An 18,311-nucleotide genomic window follows, 5' to 3' on the forward strand; every position below is an offset into this window, starting at 1 on the left:
GAGGATGTTCAGCCTTGGCTGGTTTGGGGGTGAAGGTGGGGAGTGCCAGGTGCCATCCCAGCTCTCACCTTCTCCATGATGAGGTCGTAGAGCAGTGTCACCACACGGACATGGAGGGTCTCCATCCCCTTCTGCCGGAACAGGCTCCTGAGCACCTGGAGGCCACCCAGCTTGAGGAACTGCTGCTGGGCATAGGGGAAGTGTCTCAGCATGGAGGACAGGGCGAAGAGAGCCTGGTGGAGAGGAGAGGGCAATCAGCACAGTGGCCATGGCCATCACATGTGGCACAGCTCCTCTTCATGGCACCCCGTGGGGACAGCAGAAACACGCTCCAGCTGTGCGGAGCTCCACAGAAAATGCATTCCAACCTTTCCTTGCTGAGGGGCATCCCCAGCAGTCCCCTTTGCAATCCCAACCCTCCCCAGCACTGTGAGGCTGCCCAGACCTGGGTACTTCCATCCAAACCCCAGTCTGGGCTGTCACAGAGGGGCCCATGGCCAGCCCCTGGCAGACCCAACACCATCCCTTCTCCCTGTTGACCCCCACGCAGGCACAGAGCCCGGCCACGGGATGGGGTGAGGGGGGTCCAGCAGCACTCAGCAGAGCCTGATCCCTGCGAGGTGATGTGGGACACGTGGCTGATGTCCCTAAACCTCCACAGTCAGAGGGCAAGGCCATGGCATTCCCCAGCACCCAGCCCAGCCCAGGCCCTGTCAGGGTGCAGCCCCACACACCAACAGCCGGAGCCCAGCTCCCACGGGTGCCCCGGGGCCTTGGCTTGGAGCCGAGGAGGCAATTAGGGGCCACCCCAGCCCCGCTGCCTCTCGCACTGTCTGGCTCTGACAGCCGTGGTGGCACAGGGGCGGCGGGGCCGCCCGGGGCAGGGGATGCGCTGCTTGTCGGGCACCTGCCAGGAGCCGAGCGGGCTCCTCGCACAGGGGCCGGGCCTGGCCCGCTCTGCCGGACAGATCCGAGCTGACAGCCATGTCTTCCCCGGCCCCATTTGTTTCTATTTTCCATTTTCCGAGTTGCCGCTGGTGAATTTGAGATGCTGCTGTCTCCCTTTTTAATCGTAGGCCAAAGGACGGCGGAGGGAAGAAGTGCACTTTTGGCCTCGCTGCCGTGTGAGCAGCGGTGCGGAAGAACCACCGGAGCGGAGCCCAGGGCTGCTCCCTGTGCGGGAAGGGGCCGGGGCACCGGCCTGTCCTTGGTCTGGAGACACAGGAGACTGCACACAGCACGGGAGCTGGAAATTAAAGCCTCTGTCCTCCTGGAAAAGGGGGTTCAGCCCTTGGAGGGTCTTGTACAGCTGTGTGTGAACGTGGACAATACTGAGCCCACCCCTCTCGCTTCTCCAGGGACTGCCAGCACGAGGCATTCAGGTTCACTGGAAAGAATTATTCTGGTTCACAGTGATGCTGTGAGAGCCCCTGCATGCCCGGCCATCCCTCCCCACCCCAAAAGGAGCGCTGGGTTGAGGCACAGGCACTCCTGGGAGGAGTTTCTGAGCACAGAGCATCCCGTGGGATCACCTCACATCCATGGCCAAATGCAATGGGGTTCCACAGCCTCTCCTGTGCCTTTCACTTGCTGGGGGACTCTTACCAGGGCTAAAGGGGAACATATTTTAGGGAGCTCGTTAGAGGCGAATGGAAGAGCCAGTGGTCCCCCCAGCCTGCTGGACCCCTCGTGCAGGAGATCCCCGTGGAAAACAGGGCTGGGGGTTTGGGAGCAGCCAGGTGGTGTTACAGAGGTGGCATCACACACTAAAGCGAGGGTAATGGGATCTCATGCTCCAGGGAATACAGCAGGGAGGGAGGGAAAGAGGGAGGGAGGGGGTGAGGAAGCCCCCAGCCCGATGGACAGCGCTGCACATTTGGCTGGGGGCTCTTGGTGCTGCTCCTTGCTCCAAAGCCTCTGCCAAAGGCAGGACACAGGGCTGGCTGCAGCAATTAGCTCCTTCCAAACGTCAGCTCCCGTGTTTGTCAGCCTGGGATGCGCGGGCTGCCATGGGGACCCTGGCCTGTGCCCCCCGGGAGCTGTGGCACCGCGCCCTGTCCCCGCGGGCTGGCAGAGCCACCGTATGTGCCACTGCTGGCACTGGGAGAGACCACAGAGCCAGGGGAGTGTGGGCACCAGCCAGTGCTGCTGGGGTGGCCTGGCCCCCAGGGCCCGTCTCCTGCTCCCCTGGGAGTGAAGCCCACCCGGCGTGGGGAGCAGCGGGGGTCCCACACTCTCCAGACGTCAGTGATGTCCTGAGGGTGTTTACATGGAGCTCAGCACAAACCCAGCTTTGCCCAGAGGTGCAGCCCCACTCCTCACCTTCTTCCTGACAGCCAGGGGTTGTTCCGTGGCCAGGATAACCAGGAGCTTCTGCAGGGCACCCCCCTCGATGGCCTCGATCTGCACTTTGGGGTTGCTGCAGGGATGAAAGCAAAAGGCAGGTCACCAACAGAGTGTGGTGTGGCAGGGTGGGAGGGACCCTGGTCTGGCTTTACCAGCAGTGGTCACCAGGGCAGTGCCCGTCCCCTGTGCTGGCCCTGCTGCGGCACCTCAAGGGCTCTGTCCAGTTCTGGGCCCTCACTTCAAGAAAGACCTGGAGGGGCTGGAGCGTGTCCAGGGCAGGGAACGGAGCTGGGAAGGGGCTGGAGCCCCAGGAGTGGCTGAGGGAGCTGGGAAAGGGGCTCAGGCTGGAGCAAAGGAGGCTCAGGGGGGACCTTGTGGCTCTGCACAAGTCCCTGACAGGAGGGGGCAGCCGGGGGGGTCGGGCTCTGCTGCCAGGGAACAGGGACAGGAGGAGAGGGAACTGCCTCAGGCTGGGCCAGGGCAGGCTCAGGGTGGACAGCAGCAGGAATTTCCCCATGGAAAGGGTGCTCAGGCCTTGGCAGGGGCTGCCCAGGGAGGTTTGGAGTGCCCATCCCTGGAGGTGTCCAAGGAAGGGCTGGAGGTGGCACTCGGTGCTCTGGGCTGGGGACAAGGTGGGGACCAGGCACAGCTGGGACTTGATGGGCTGGGAGGGCTTTTCCAGCTTCAGTGGTTCTATTTCTATTCTATTTCTATTCTATTTCTATTCTATTCTAAATTTCCACCCCAGAGTGGACATGAGCAAGGGTCAATCCAGCCTGATCCCAAACCAAAATCCCGCAGCTCCCACCAATCCTGGCTCATGGTTATGGAAAAGTACAAACCCTGCAGCCACCTCAAACACACCTGAAATGAAGGCAGTCGGGGTGGGGAGGGCACACTGGATCACCTGGGCCTTCCCACCACACCCCCCATCCCACCTGGCCTCCCCTGGCAAGGAGCCCTCCCCTGTGGCTCCCTGCCCCATGAATCCTCTCACTTCACACCACATCCACTCCTTAGCAGCCTTTGCATTCCAGTTCCTGCTTCCCCCTCTCCTCGCTTGCTGCGAACCACCCACACACCTCTCACAGCAAGAGCTCCTCTCCAAGGACTACAGTGGCTGAATCCACCCTTCTGCCTGCGAGGACAGACTGAAACCTCAGGTCAGGGTGTCAGCAGCTGCCCAGGGACACACAGACAGACAGACCATTGCCCCCATCCACGCTGACGCATTGCAAGCCCACTTCTGATGCATCTTGGAAGGTGGTGGAGATGCTCCAGGCTCCCTCCTTGGCAGGGCTTTCACAGTCAGAGCACAGTGTGCCCGCTGTCTGATCCCTGATCCTGGGTCTGATCCCAGGTCTCTCACACTCCAGGAACAGCTCCAGCACTTCAGCCTTTGCTCAGCTCTGAAGCAGCAATTGCACCGTGCCAGACAAGGGTCACCCACCCTGCTACAGCACAGCACCCACAGCTCTCAGTGCTCCCAGGGAGCTGCTGGAGCAGCCATGGCCAAGCCCCTCCATGAAATGAGAGAGACAGAGGCAGGTAGGGTCATAAACAAAACCAGAGACAAATGGAGCCGGGCAAGGAGCAGCTTGGAGTTAAACCCAGGGCTCCCAGAGACACAGCAAAGCACCACACTCATCTCTCGCAGCCAGTGTGCCCTCCCTGCTCCACCCACGCTGTGCTGCTTGCACCACAAGGAGCCACCCGTGGCACAGAGGCAGCAGATCTGGTATGGGCTCCCCAGCTGGCATTACCAGCCTGACCTCAGGGCAAGAAAACCTTTGATTTCCCCTTCCTCAGCCGCTTGCTGCAGCAGACATCCAGGCAGAGCCATGGCACAGGCACCCTGCTGAGGTGGGGGCATCTGTGCCCTGCCCAGAGAGGGCAGGAGGGAGAAAGAACCAACCCAGGAGCTCCAGGATCCTCCTGCAGATGAGACTTTCACAGCACAGTTCTCAGCCCCACATGTGCAGCCCTGCAGCATCCCTGGGAGCAAACCAGCTTCTGCAGTGCCTGCGTTGGGTGGGACCTGACACATTTACCACCATGAGTCCATCCCCAACCTTCCCATGCCAGGACGTGCAAAGGAGTCTCCTCTTCAAAAACAGGATGCGATTTTCCACCCCAATACATTGTGCAACGACCCATGGATGGCATCTCTGAATGGCCTGGGCTGGACACTGATTTGGGGAGTCAACAGAGGCAAACAGCACCAGCCCTAAAACTGCAGCTGTCCCCAGGCCACTCCTGGGCCCAAGGCCATCTCCCCCAGCTCACAACTGGGGCTCTCATTCATCTCCAGCAAACCTGCAGCCACAGCCATGGCCCTGACAAAGTGGTCCAAAAATCTGATCCAATTTCACATGCAAGTCCCTCTGGGCAATGGAGACCAGAGCAAGTGCAGAAGCAGCTTGCAGGAAGGCACTTTGCAGAAAGGCACTGCACTGGAAGGACAATCCCCTGGGCTGGAGACCTCCTGGTGCCATTCAAGGAAAACGGCACACGTGGGATATCCAAGCTTCTTTGTCACATCTCTCTAAAATAAATAATAAAACCTCTTACAGCAAGAGACACAACTGAGAAATTGGTATGCCTTTAATGCTTGGCTGGTCACCTGGAGGATTTGATCTAATTAAAATCTCTGAACCATGGAGCTTTTGCAAAGGAGCAGCTCTGGAGGTGAGGGAGCCTTCCTGGCTGCTGGGTGTGCCGCTCACTTCTTGGTGCTCCTGTTGCTCTGTCTCTGCTATCAACGGCCCTGGCTTCAAGCTAACAAAAAAGCTCATTTGAAGGTTTGGAAAACTCAGCACAGATCTGTACAAATTACACTGTCAAGCCCAGGGAAAAGCAGCCTGAACAAAATAAACACAATGAGACAGAGTGTGGAGCGCTCGCATGGGAAATTCAGCCGTGCTAATCTGCTCATGGAGACAGGATGGTGGCACCTGCAACAAAATTCACTGCAACGGGAGTCTGAGGCTGGGCCAAGGGCCCAGCCTATGGTGACATCCCATAATGCTGCAGTGATGGCACAGATTTGGGTGTGCTCCACTGATGAGATTAATCAGCCCCTCTCCTGGGTCAGGAACAGCCACAGGGCTACAGGGACTCGACACAAACCCCGTGCAGCTTCCCAAAAGAGACCCCTGTGTGCTAAACAGCCCCAGTTTGTCCTGGGGGAACCCAGCCTGGCTGTGGGGTCACAGCACATCCCCTCCAGATGTGGCCCTCACTGCACATCTGAGGTCCTTGTGCCTCCCAGCTGTGCTGCCCACATCCATCACACCCACCTCTCTCAGTCTGTGGCTAAAGAGTAGCAAACAAGGCTGGGTAGAGGCCCACTGGGACTGATCCACGCAAGAAACTGCCCAGGCACTGGGACAGGCTGAGGTTAAGGGGCACGTGCTGTGTTCACGCTGGCCAAGAGGTGTGGAGCAGCGGTGAAGATCTTGGGAAGACCAGCAGGATTCACTACTGCCCACAGGTGCCCTCACCATCATCCCTGAGCAGCTCCTGAGGAAGCTCTGTCCCTTGAGAGGTGGGATGTGTCCTGTGGTGGGAGTTCCTGAACTTCCTGAGACATGTGCCACCCATCCCAGACTGGGAGAGCCCCTCTGAGCAGCTCCAGGCAGGGGCCATCAGCCCCTCTCCGTGTGGATCCTGGAGATGGATCCCCCCTTCCCTGGCTCTGGGGTTGTGACTGTGTAAGCACAGCTTTACTGTGCCAGTTCTTCAGCCCAGCACTTCCCTCTCAGTGGCTGGGGAGGGTGACCTTTGCTGGACAGGGGAAACACAAAAGCAGGGGAGGGAAAGCCACCAGCAAACCTCCTCCTGAGCCTGTCCTGTGCACTGGAGAGAACCTTGTCTGCCCCTTCACACCTCCCTGTGCTGGAATCACCACTTCCCACGAGGGGCCGGACATTATTACAGTCACAGCTGCTTTGCCAGAGCAACGTGAGCCTCAACAGCTCAGGGAGAGGGGAGCAGAGGAATTAAACTGGGATCAGCTATTGGAGTGAAACCAAAAGGAAGCTGATGCAGAGCCTGGTCAGCAGCAGGCCTGCCTTGGGCAGGGGGTGAAAGCAAAGATGGGACCCAGCACCTTCCCCACGCTGCCAGGTCAGGATGCTTGTGCCCTTCCTCCTGTTTTTTCTTCCATTAAATCTCTTTGTGGAATCAGCAAGGCTCAGGATGTGGATGACTGGCCAGAGGATCCCCAAGCAGGATGGAGGTGTCCTGGAAGAGAGATGGTCTCACAAGCTGGGGTCAGAGCCCCCCAGACAGCCTCTGCATGCCCCCCACTTCCCCAGCACCTGGCTGGTAGGGACCTGCTCCTGCCATGGCTGCCCTTTATCCCTGGATGCTGGTTTGGGAATGCTGTGGAGCAGCACAAGTACGGTGGATTGAAAATCCAGCATGGGCTTCTCTGCCATTTTCACTGGCAACCCATGGCATGGAAGCAGCTCCCACTTTGCAGATGAAGGGATTTTTGAAGAGCACTCTCTGTTAAGAGATACCCTCATTCCACTCCTCCTAGGACAACCCTAAGTGCACAAATTTAGGAGAGACTTCTCAAAGTTTTTGCAGACTGCACATGCGATGGGTGTGGGAAGACTGAAAAGCAGCAACACAGCCCTGAGGCGACAGCAGCTCTGGAGTTAGGTGGGAACTTACAATAAGGCAGCAAAATTAGATTTAAATTAAAAAAAAAAAAAGCAAGCAAGCCAAGTGGTGCAGAGGGACCCAGGGACTTGGAAGCACAGAGCAGGGCAGGCAGGCATATGCCCTCGTCTCTCCTGCTCTGACAAGGACACACACAGAATATTTATTTCATGGCCTGCTTGTTGCAGAAACTGCATGAGACCTTAGGAAAGAAAGGGTCACCTCCTCTCCTGGACATCCTGCTGAAGCCACGTGGGGAAGGACCAAGCAGAGGTGTGCAGGGGAGTGGGATGGAGGGGCCACCCCTGCCCAGGTGCTGGCACAGCACCTCTCCTGCCCTGGCATCTCCCCAGGCACCGGGAGCCGAGGCTGCAGGGTTGTGCTCTGATGAAAGCCCTGGTGCTGGTGCAAAGGCATGATAATCACTGGGCTAGACGGGGCTTAATGGGTCTCTGCTCTGCTCAGAACCAGCGCTCTGTGGTGCCACGTGGGAAATCAAAGCCTGGGATCAAAGTCTGTAAGTCTCTGAAACAGCCTAAAAAATTTAGTGTAGTCTATTTAGCTTGTGCTATAACCTGAGGATCAGAGACAGGCAGCGAGGCAGCATTGCTTACCTTGCCCTCCCTCTCTTTCCCTTCCCCTCCACAGTCCAAAATCTGTTAATGGAGAAAACAAGAGCGAACCAACAGGACCGAAATGTGCCTTGTCTGGCTCCTGGGGCTCTCAAACCCTCACACCTGGGTCACAGTTTGACAGGCAATGGAAAAGGTCATTTCTGTGAGTCCTGGGAAAAAAGCAACACAACCAGGGTCACACTTGAAAAGGCCAATGACTTCTTCATCCTTCTCTGTGTTTGGAGGATTTCTGACAGCTCTTGTAAGCACAGTCATGTTAAAATTATTTGACAAATAATAGATAGAGAGATAAAACAGATCATTACAATGTCAGTAATTCCAGCCTGAACTAGAGCTGTAAATCTGAGATGCTGAACAAGGGCAGAAGAGAGAGGCAGGGTGATCAGCAGCTCGTTAATACTTGCACGACTGAATTTCAGACTGCAGGTTTAAGAATAAAAAAATAAAAGCATTGAAACAGCTCAAGTGAGAAGTGACACTTAAGGAGAACATGGTTTCCTCCTGCACTCCAAGCTCTGGCTATGAACTCTCCCTGTGGGAAATGACCATGGAGCAGCTGCAGTCAGCCAGATGGCTCCGAATCCATGACCTCCCAGGTATCCACATCTCCTTCCAAACTTCCTGTCTTCCTTCTTAAGAGGAGGATAACTGGGACAACTCGGTATCAACAGCCCTGCAGGCCCCTCACCCTCCGAAACGACCCCCTGGCTCTGCCAGCAAATGACCCTTAGGCACAGGGTGGGTGAATCCCTTACAAACCACGTATTTAACTGAGGCTTCCCACACTGCACGGTCCCAAACTCTGGAAAAGGACATTTGCATGCACAATATGAGATACAGGATAATAATAAAATTACCCCAACGCCACCAAGGCTGCCTGTGACTATTTGGAGTGAGAAGGAGGAGGGATGAGGCACAGTCACCCCCAGAGCCCCAAGGGCTGCATGCAGCAGAACTGGCCTAAAAATCCTCTTCTCCGAGCACCAGCTCAGACCTGAGTTTATCACAGACAAAGGCCTTCAGAGCTATGACTTAAGGAAATTAAAAACCACCCAGAAAAATGGAGCCCTAAGTAGTTACACCGATGAAAATACAACGGAGAAGAAAGCAGGGGTGAGGGGGGAAAACCTGACAAAAGGAAAACTAGGTTTCAATAGGCAACACAATACAACAATTTCATATGAAAGATGTGAAGCATAAAAGCGATGTTAGATGTTCAAAAGCCCAGAATATAGGAGAGATATAAAAAAATCCCCAAGAAGATGAAAATCTCCACTTCAATGCGATGCTGCCTTCCCACTTTCTACCAAGCCAGGCACTCGTCGCCGTAGCGGGGGAGCAGCAGCGTCCCTGGGAGAGCAACACGGCTGCCGGTGACATCCTGGATTACAGGGACACAGCACGGCCTTTAACGAGCAATTAGGTTATGGAGTGTTTGTTGCTAAGAGGAGAACAGAAGTGCAGAGGATAAATTGGAGCTGAGTACGTGACTCGGTGATTCTGATGGGCTGATGCGATACTCAAACGGAGGGAGCATGAATCATCCCAGAGACGCGGGAGCAGCGTGGAGGGCACCTGGGAAAAGCTGGGGGAACCTTGGCTTGGCTTCCAACCATGTATCTGGGTCCCAGGCAAGAGAGAGCCGAGCTTCTTATGAGCCCTCCAGCATCCCCTCTGAAAGCAGGAGGCTGTAACATCCCATTACAGAGAAGCCCCAGGCTCCCTGGGAACACAGTGACATCGGGTTTAACTGGGAAAACTCTGCTCTCAGCCGCACCATGGAAGTGGGAATTACCTCGTGCCAGCACCTGGCCCTTGGCAGTCACAACACTGAGCTGGAAGTGAGGAGTGTGGCATGGTCAGGAGCCACTGGGAGCCCTGCAGGGAGGAGACCCAGCTCACCTGAGCCCAGGCAGGGCAAGGGTAGTGTTTAGAACAGGAAAAAATCCGAGGAGCTGCGGTGCCCTAACGCAGCGTAACAGATGGATAATTAGATTTATACAAAGAGCTGTAAAAGTAAGTAATTAAATAAAAATACAGAATAACAAATCTGCTGCAGCAAGACACCTCGCAGGGCTGCAGAAAGCCCCTGCAGCTGGGACCCAGCAGTGCAGATGTGGGATGCAGGAGCTGGGGCACTTGTGTGGGTCAACAAAATCCAGGAGTTTCCCAAAGCACCGGAGAAAGCAATGGGAACACAGGGACTGAGTTGAGTCCCCTCCTCTTCCTCCCCTCTCTAGGGAGCAGAGTAGAATGAATACCAACTCTGGCAGTAAAATCTCAGGTGCCAGAACAAAACCAATCACACCAGATTGTTCTGCTGAACACACACAAACAACAAACTGACTGGCTCTATTTATAGCTGTAGGAAAAAATGGTCCCACAAAAGCAGGTAGGAGATCACACACAGCCCCAAAGGGAGCCAGGCAGGAATCCCAGTGCTGCAGCAGGAGTGGGGCCTCCAAGGACACCCTCAGAACCCTTCTCTTCTCCTGACCCTTGGCTTTGCCAGCTCTGAGCTGTATTTCAGTGCCAGCATGAGCCCCTGGCTCCAGGACACCAGCGCTGTCACTGAGCCCTCACTGGGCTGCTCTAGGGGGGATTTGCACCTGGAGCTCCCACAGACACCAGCGCACACGGCGGGTGCAGCTTCAAGAGCCTCGGATGACAGCTCAGCTTCCGTGGGTTTAATCAACAACCCACAGACTATTTTATGATAAAAAGCAAAGGTTTGGGGATTTTCGGGGCGTTGCCATCCCCCCATCAGCACTGTCAAGGTCAGCCCGACTTCTCCGTTCTGATGGTGAAGGATGGGCCGTGCAGGCCACTCTGAGGGTTTGTCACCCCTCTGTGACACCAGGGCAGGACTGGGTGGCTCGTGTCCCACCTGCAGTGGTCACAGGAACGGTGTGAGCTCTCTTCCAGCTCAGCGTGGTGAATGACTGATCCTTCCAGGTAGGTACAGGCAAGTGCTCCACAGATGCACAGAGAAAGGCATCCCAGGAAATCCCCCCAGTGCTCAATCACCCAAACTGATGCTTTGTTTTTGAGGGTAAATCAACCTTATGGCTCTATGTGCCACACTTACAAAACACTCCCCATGGGTTCCTGAAAGCCTGGTATTTACTGTAGGTCAGACATGGATCGGTGCCAAGGGATGGGCCGTGCTTCATCAGAGGCTACATTAATAAAAATGAGGAGATGCTCTCTGAGTGTGAGCAGAACTCATTTATTTCTGTGCCATTTTAGCCAGAGCCCTCAAAAATTGTGTTCATTTCTTTTTAAAAAAATCCCGACACAGCAAGAAGCAAGAACAATAGTGCAGGATTAATACCACAGCCTCAAGCTCATCCCGTGTTGTTCATCACAGAGCCTTCAAAGCACCCCCTGATTTATAGACGGGGAGACTGAAGTGCTCCCAGGAGCGTCGGCAGCCACGTCAGGGTGCGAGTGTGTGGCTGCTGCCTCCCTGCTCCTCCTCTTCCTCACATTCCTGTTCTCTGCACGCCTCCGCCCTCCCGGCTCCGGACCTGAAGTGGCCCAGGTTGGTGGCAGAACACCCAAGGTCTTTCCCAGCTCTTTGCTGCTGCTGCAGGACCCTCAACAAGCCCCTCAGACCCCACAGTGGGGCAACTTTGCACAGAAGCCTCCCCACCAGTCTGCTGAACCGCTCTGGGCATCATTCCAGGCATGCCAAGTCACTCAGATATTTCAACAAAACCTATTCACACGCCGTAGGTGAGATGAAAATACTGCAAAAAGCTGTCTGAAAGCACCACAAGAAGAGAGCCTCGGCTCGGAACGCTCCAGCTCTCCGGTGCCGATGTGACACATCCCACTAATCATCCTGAGAGATGCCAAAGGGGGCCTGAGGCTGAGCCCCTCCATTGTTATTCGCTTTATTTGTTTGCTTGCTCATTTGAGCTGATTTTTCTTTAAGACAAGTGCTAATAATATCAAAAACCCGAGGAAGCCTGTGCCTGGCGCGTTCCTGTTGGGAATGCCAGCGGAGCGCAGGCACCGTGCAGCTCTTCCCCGAGACACAAAGCGAAGTGTGAGAACAGGCATTTCACTCCTCTCCCTTGCAGCAGCAGCTCGGCGCAGCCCTGTCCTATTTTAACCCTGCCATCTGCTCGCAGCTCCGCGCTCCTCCCGTAGCCGGGAAGGCAGAGCGCTGCTCCAGGCACAGCCTTCCATCAGCTCCCACCCGCTTGGCTGCCGGCCGTGCCCCGGAGCAGCCCCGGCTGCCACGGCGGGAGGTGCTGCTCCTTAAACACCGATCCCCTCATCGCTTACGAGCCTCATCCCGGCCCGTCCCACTCCTTGGCAGGCCAGGGAAGATGCTGGATCACAGGGAGACTCCCCCCCGACTGCAGTGTCACTCTGACTCTTCCCAGTCCCACCGGGTTTAATGGTGCCATTACAATCGTTTTAGTCGATAAAAGTAGATTTGTTTCACTGAGTCATGACTCGAAACCAAGACTTTGCTCCATTTACAAAAGCAAATCACCATCTTGCAAATGCCAAGCACAGATCTCAGCTCCAAAAGCGAAGCCTGGGGAATGTTTCCAGCCAGGGAGAGAATGGAAAAGCTGCATCTGCAAAAGCTAGGAAAAGCTTTTTTTATTTATCTGGTTTCGATAAACAGAGAGGACGACCTGTGGAATACCAGCTCCTGAAGAAACTTGATGGACTCTGCATCAAGCGACTCAATCAAGCATTAATAGAGGGGAGAGCAACAGAAGGAAATGCCATGGGACCAGGGACTGCAACACAACCCACGGACAATTCCAGCCAGTTCCTGGGTGGGAAGCCCTCGAGGAAAACTTGGGAGTCACAGAAAGCACCAGCAATTCTTTCTGCTTTCTGATTCATCCCTACTCACTCACCCACCCACATGCCATGGCAGAGGAGGCTGTAACTGCTACATTTAGGATGACATTTAAAAATCAAGGTTGCTGATGGTCATTAAAAATCCCACAGCATTTTTCAGAAACAAGTGGGTACTCACATCAGTGTCCCTGCCAAGTATCAGCACAGCAGTCATTTTTCTAGCAACTTCAGTTAAAAGATAAAAGAAAATTGTGCCCACCTATAATTACTGTTATTACTGTTGCTGTTGGTTTTAAAACATTCACTATATACCTCCACATTTTCTAAATACAATTTATGAAGAAAACATTTCCCAAAACCTTTCCAAGTGTCAGATTCATCTCTGTTAACATCAGACAGCTACAATTAAGACATCCAGCCCATAAAAGCTGCCTGGGCTCCCTCAGTAGCATGTTCTGACCTGTGGTCTGCACGTCCCTGGAGACCCTGTGTCTGTTCTTCCACGGAACTTGCCCTGGCCAACCCAGAAAGGCAAATCCAATGCCCAGCGCTTTGGGGGTCACTCTAAAGGGGGCTGCATCTGCTCTGAAAAGCATCTGAGGAATTCAAGGTCAGCAGCAGAGAGCAGAAAAGATGATTTTTCTCATGGGGGATGGGGCTGCCTTTGACTCCTGCCTTAGCTGGAATGGTTTGCCAGTTGGAGGAGTCCCTGTCCCTGGATGGAGAGGGAGCCTGGATAGCCAGCTCAGGTGGACACCCATGTAGGAAGACTGAAGCTGGGTGACACAGATCCCATCTTCAGAGAGAGGGTGAAGGAAATACCTACGAATGCCTGAATCAAGCTCCCAAAGAGCCAAAATGATCAAGGTAGTTAATAAAGTATGGGAATAACGCAAAGAATTCCTATGCAGGTACAGGAAACAAAGCCATGGCAGGTACCAGAGCTGAACTGGGTGCTCAGGAAGAGTGGGAGCAGGGAGAGGAGCACTTTCAGAAGGGAAGATTCTGCATAAAAGATGCAGTGGAATAAGATAATTATGCAGGAAGAGAGAATGTCAGCAGTGTGCCCTACATCACTGATGGATGGAGAGAGCGGATACCTTGACAAAGAAAGCCAATGTGCTAATTAAGATTTAATGACCCTGAAGGCAAAGGAAAAAAGCCCTCCTGTGCCACAGTGGAGGAGGGAGTGGACAGAGAGCCCCAGACTGGCAACGAAAGGGTTAGGAAAAGCCCAAAAGATCATGAGATGAACAACATCTCTGCAAGAGGGAGCATCCAGGCAGGTTCTGCAAGGCAGGAGAGAAGGACTTCATCACCAGGGCAGCAGAAAGCTCCGAGAGCAGAGTGCGGCTGCGGAAGCTGAGCCGCCTGGATCCGGGAACAGCTTGAATGCGAAGGTGAAGGAGGCAGCGGGTTCAATTCATTCCACGCTCTGGAACTGTGGAAAGACATACGCCAGGCAAATGTGAGTTGTGATGATCACTTCCCACTGCTAGACTTCTCTAGGAGAGGATGGGAAGGTGACACAACCAGGAGTTCACACATGTGCTGCGAAGGCGCAGGAGGAGCCAGGGCTTGCCAGTACTGGCTGGGATGTAAAAGCCCGGCCCTGTAAACAAATCTGGCTCTGCCTCCCCACGGCTCTGCTGCCCTCTGGGTCTGCCGGGGTCAGGGTGCACACCACAGGGTCTGCCAGCCCTGGGCGGACGGGGTGCTGCCTCTGCCTTCAGAAGCTCAAGGAAATCACTTCAGAAATCACTGGTCCTACACCAGTGCTTCCTGCCCAGATGGATGTCGGTGCATCCACGTGGGAGCAGCCTGCGCTGAGCTGCTGCAGAGCATCTCCTGCCGAGGTCCAGCAGCAGCAGCCAGACTGAGCCCGGCCGTGCACCCCAGGGAGCTGGCCACGGCCTCCAGCCGAGCACGCAGACCCCGCGGGAGGGGGCTGAGGAGTGACCTGCTGTGTTGGTGAGTAAGGACGTGAGTGCATCACGCTCCCCTGGCCAGCCCTGGGGTGTGACACACTGGCCTCTTGCCGAGCGGAGCTGCCGCTGCCTCCCACTGACAACACCCGCGACTGATTTGTGACAATGACATCAGCGTCCACAAACATCCTGCCTGCTCCAGCCCTTACTCACATCCTTCCCTTCCTGCTGCCCCAGCAGCAAGGACACCGGCCCGCTGCCCGTCCAGGGAGGATGAGCACGGCTCCTCATCCTCCCTCACGCTGGGCTGGCTCCCCACCTCACCCCACAGCTGATGGCACCGAGTGGCACCAGCACAGCAGGGTGACACCTTCCCCATGCTGGGCAATGCAGAGTCCAGGTCACAGCACTTGCGGGTGATGTCTGCAAACCATCACCCCATGGAGAATCGTCGTCACACTGACCTACCTCCTCCCCATTCTCTGCCTACTGTGCAAAAGCAAGAAAAAATCCTCCATTTGATCTCAATCAGCCATTTTTGAGTTCAGCAATGGATAGCAGCTATTCCACAGATTCACCCCTGCTCCGGAGACAGGCTGAAAGAGGTGGGGTGGAGGATGGAATGCTCTGAGGAAACCTTAGAGCCCCTTCCAGTGCCTAGAAGGGCTCCAGGAGAACTGGAAAGGGACTTTGGACAAAGGCCTGGAGTGACAGGACAAGAGGGAGTGGCTTCACAGTGACAGGGGCAGGGTTGGATGGGACATTGGGAAGAAAATGAGACCCTGGCACAGGGTGCCCAGAGCAGCTGTGGCTGCCCCAGCCCTGGAAATGTCCAAGACCAGGTTGGACGGGACTTGGAGCAGCCTGGGACAATGGAAGGTGTCCCTGCCCATGGCAGGGGGTGGCACTGGATGATTCCACCCAAACTATTCTGGGATTCTGTGGTTCTCCTCTCCCAGGAGGACTGACTGGACAGCAGGAGTTGGAGACAGACCAATTCTCATGTTGGAAAACAGGACTTGGGCAGGCTTTGTTTAAGTCCATCTTGCAGAACCGTTACATTCAGTTCCAGTTCTCTCTCTTTTGTGTGTGTCCACTGTGAATTCCCCAAATGCAGCACCATCTTTCAGCACTCCTGCCATGGGATGAATCTGGGCAGGTTCCCGGGCCTCAAACGCTGTTCCCTGTTTATGTCCTTCATGCTGTGCTGTGGCAGCACGTGCCACACAATGCCTTGGACAGTCTGGGCCCGCACATTTATGGCCACAGACCTCTGTGTTTCACAGCACAAATTTGGGAACCTACAGCTGACCGTGGACATATCACTCATTCTTGAAATGTAGGCCACAAAGCTACTTTAGTTCTGCTTTTGCTTGTAAATCAAGGGCTTACATATGTAATTGGCCCAACCTTAAGAGCAAACAACAGCAGTGGTAGCACCATGCCAGCAATTATTCATGCCTATAATAAACGGCTGTAAAATTGAAAGCCAGCCTTTAAAAATCTGGCTCCTCACTGCACAAACAACAAAAACTCATTTGCAGGGCTTGGCCAAGGGAGTTTTTAATTTTGGGGGAGAGATTGAGGTGGGTGAGGATTTATTTTTTCTCTTTTCATTCTCTAAAAACACCACTCATGCCTACGTTTAGGTCACGGATTATTCTGGCCACACTTCAGCACTGTGGGATAAACCCAGTGAGAGGCACGGGGGACAAATCTGCCCTCTGCATTCCAAGAGTAGGGCTCTGGGAACAGGCACAGCTGATCCCCATCCCTTGGCATGTGGGCACAGTCAATTGTTTGCAGCCAGCCCTTCCTGCCTCCGTGCTGAGCCAGCAGCGAGCCCGCAGATGAGACACCATCCCTGGGGATGACACAAGCACTGGCCCTCCTGCTCCAGGCAAACCCTGTGCTGCTGTTCCATGCCAGGACAGGGATGCTGAGCCTTGCACAGGTCCTACCAGCTAATAACAGCATCCTGGCTGATAAATCACTCCTCAGGGTCGAGCAGCAAATGCCCCTCTGCCTCTTGTGCCCTCTTTAACCAACCGTGGCCACAACACAGCTGCTCCTGGGCTTGCAGGGCAAAGGGTGAGATGAGATCATTCCTTCTGCTGCGCACATTTCTCACCCACAGTGCCAGAGCAACCCCTATAAAACTCTTCCAGCACATGGATGAAAATCTCCTTGGTGGTGCTGAGCAATGGTCCCAGAGCACCGGGCAGGGCCTGAGCGCAGCAATTCCCCCGCCCAGGAGGCAGAACTGCTGCCCTGGGCAGGGCCCGGCCCCGAGCAGATTGTGCAGAGAGGCTGTGCAGTGTCCCTCGCTGGGGATATTGCAGAGCTGTGTGGGCACACTGCTGTGCCCTGGGCTCTGCCATGGCCCTGCTGGGGCAGGGAGGTGGGATGACCATTGTGATGATCACTGTGGTCCCTTCCAACCTGAACCATTCTGTGATTCTGGGATTGTTTGATGGTAAAGATCCCACTGCCAACAGAAGTCTGCCTGCACAGTGGTCCTCAGAGGCCTGGCAGACAGTGCCCTGCTGAGATTCCATCAGTTCTGGTCCCTGAATTGCTTTAATAATTAGCAAGGCTGAAAGATGCCGGCACAGTGAGCAAAGGAGTGAGGCCGGAGTGACTGGCAGGGAGCAAACCTGCAGCCCCATGTGCTGGGGGGCACCACGCAGGGTGGGTGACTGCCAGCACCCCTCTCACAGCAAACTGGCCTGGCACCCACACCAGTGCCCCCAAAACCAATGCCTTGAGTCTTCTCCTTGGTCCCTGAGTGAAACACAGCTATCACCACATCCTACAGAAGCCCTTCCCACGCACACCTTCTCGTGCATCTTTGGCTAAGGGCTTCAGAACTGGTGGCTCAGCAGCTCTGCTGGCCTCACATCCCTTCAGCACCAACTCAGGGCTCTGCTTTCTCAACACTCACCAGGCAGGAGCAGATTTCTCCCATTCCAGCAGCAAATGACAGTAGCAGGGACCTTCCACATGCTCTGGACCCCTGAGTTTAGAAGGTCTGAGGCACTGTCAGACTTCTTTAGTGAGGAATCAACCGTTTTACATTCTCCTTTGGCATTTCTGGTTGGCTTCCTCCTGCTTAAAGCAGTGGCAGAGCATGAATGGAAGAGCTCTGTGAGGACTGCTCTCCCTCTCTGCTATGGAAAGCTTCCCTCGTCAGAAATCTCCTCTAACTACCAACTTTTAGTGTCTTCTGAAGGAAGCCGCATTCATCACAGTCCAGAAGGGACCTTCTGGCCTAATCCCCACTAGAAAAACTGCCAAACTGATCCTCCCATCACACAATTAGCAGCCACAGAGACTCTGCTACACCGGGCGATGCGGTGCTGCTATGACAACAGGAACGGGAGGCTCGTTAAGGGTCTCATCGAGAGGGATAACGAGCAATCAGGGCTCAGAGAGAAAGCAGGAATCAATGAGAGCTGTTGATACCAGCGATTTTGCTGGATCGGGCCAGGTATTCGGGAGCCCTGGAAGGTTGGCTCGCATTGTTACGGCACGGCCGCCGCGAGTACAACTTCTGAGGACAGGCAGATTCCTGGGGAGTAGAGATGAATATTCATGAAGGAACTCAGTTTGGGAGAGGAAATGAATCAAGTGTGACAAATGCCGCCTATTAGGAAAAGAGGGTGGCGTCTATTTTTAGTGGAGTTAAGCAAACATTAAGGCTCACTCTCTAAGAACTCCAAATAATACCACTCCCTGCTCTGCCTCCCCATCGCCAGATAAGAATTTGGCAGCACGTTCCCACCAGCCAAAACCCGCTCGCCTCAGCAGAAGTTTTCCGATTTAGCCCCCTTGTGTGTTTTATAAAAATACAAGTTTTAATCTGCATAGGAAGATGTAACGGCTTCCACCAGGATTT

General features: G+C 54.8%; 1 protein-coding gene across 3 annotated transcripts in view; it reads right to left on the bottom strand.

Annotated features, from left to right (window-relative positions):
- Positions 1-18,311, bottom strand: part of SIL1 (SIL1 nucleotide exchange factor) — a 96,781-nt gene that overhangs the window by 2,375 nt on the left and 76,095 nt on the right. For all 3 annotated transcript variants that reach the window (XM_042024765.1, XM_042024758.1, XM_042024751.1), the window contains exons 8-9: positions 2,323-2,419; positions 69-233 (exon numbers count right to left, since the gene is read on the bottom strand). In XM_042024765.1, coding sequence (XP_041880699.1) covers positions 69-233; positions 2,323-2,419 — 262 coding nt within the window. The remainder of the gene's footprint in view (positions 1-68; positions 234-2,322; positions 2,420-18,311) is intronic.

The sequence above is a fragment of the Corvus kubaryi genome, unplaced genomic scaffold (genome assembly GCF_017639235.1).
Source record: "Corvus kubaryi isolate FWS band 111438036 unplaced genomic scaffold, C.kubaryi_AGA036_p1.0 128, whole genome shotgun sequence".
Classification (NCBI taxonomy): domain Eukaryota; kingdom Metazoa; phylum Chordata; class Aves; order Passeriformes; family Corvidae; genus Corvus; species Corvus kubaryi.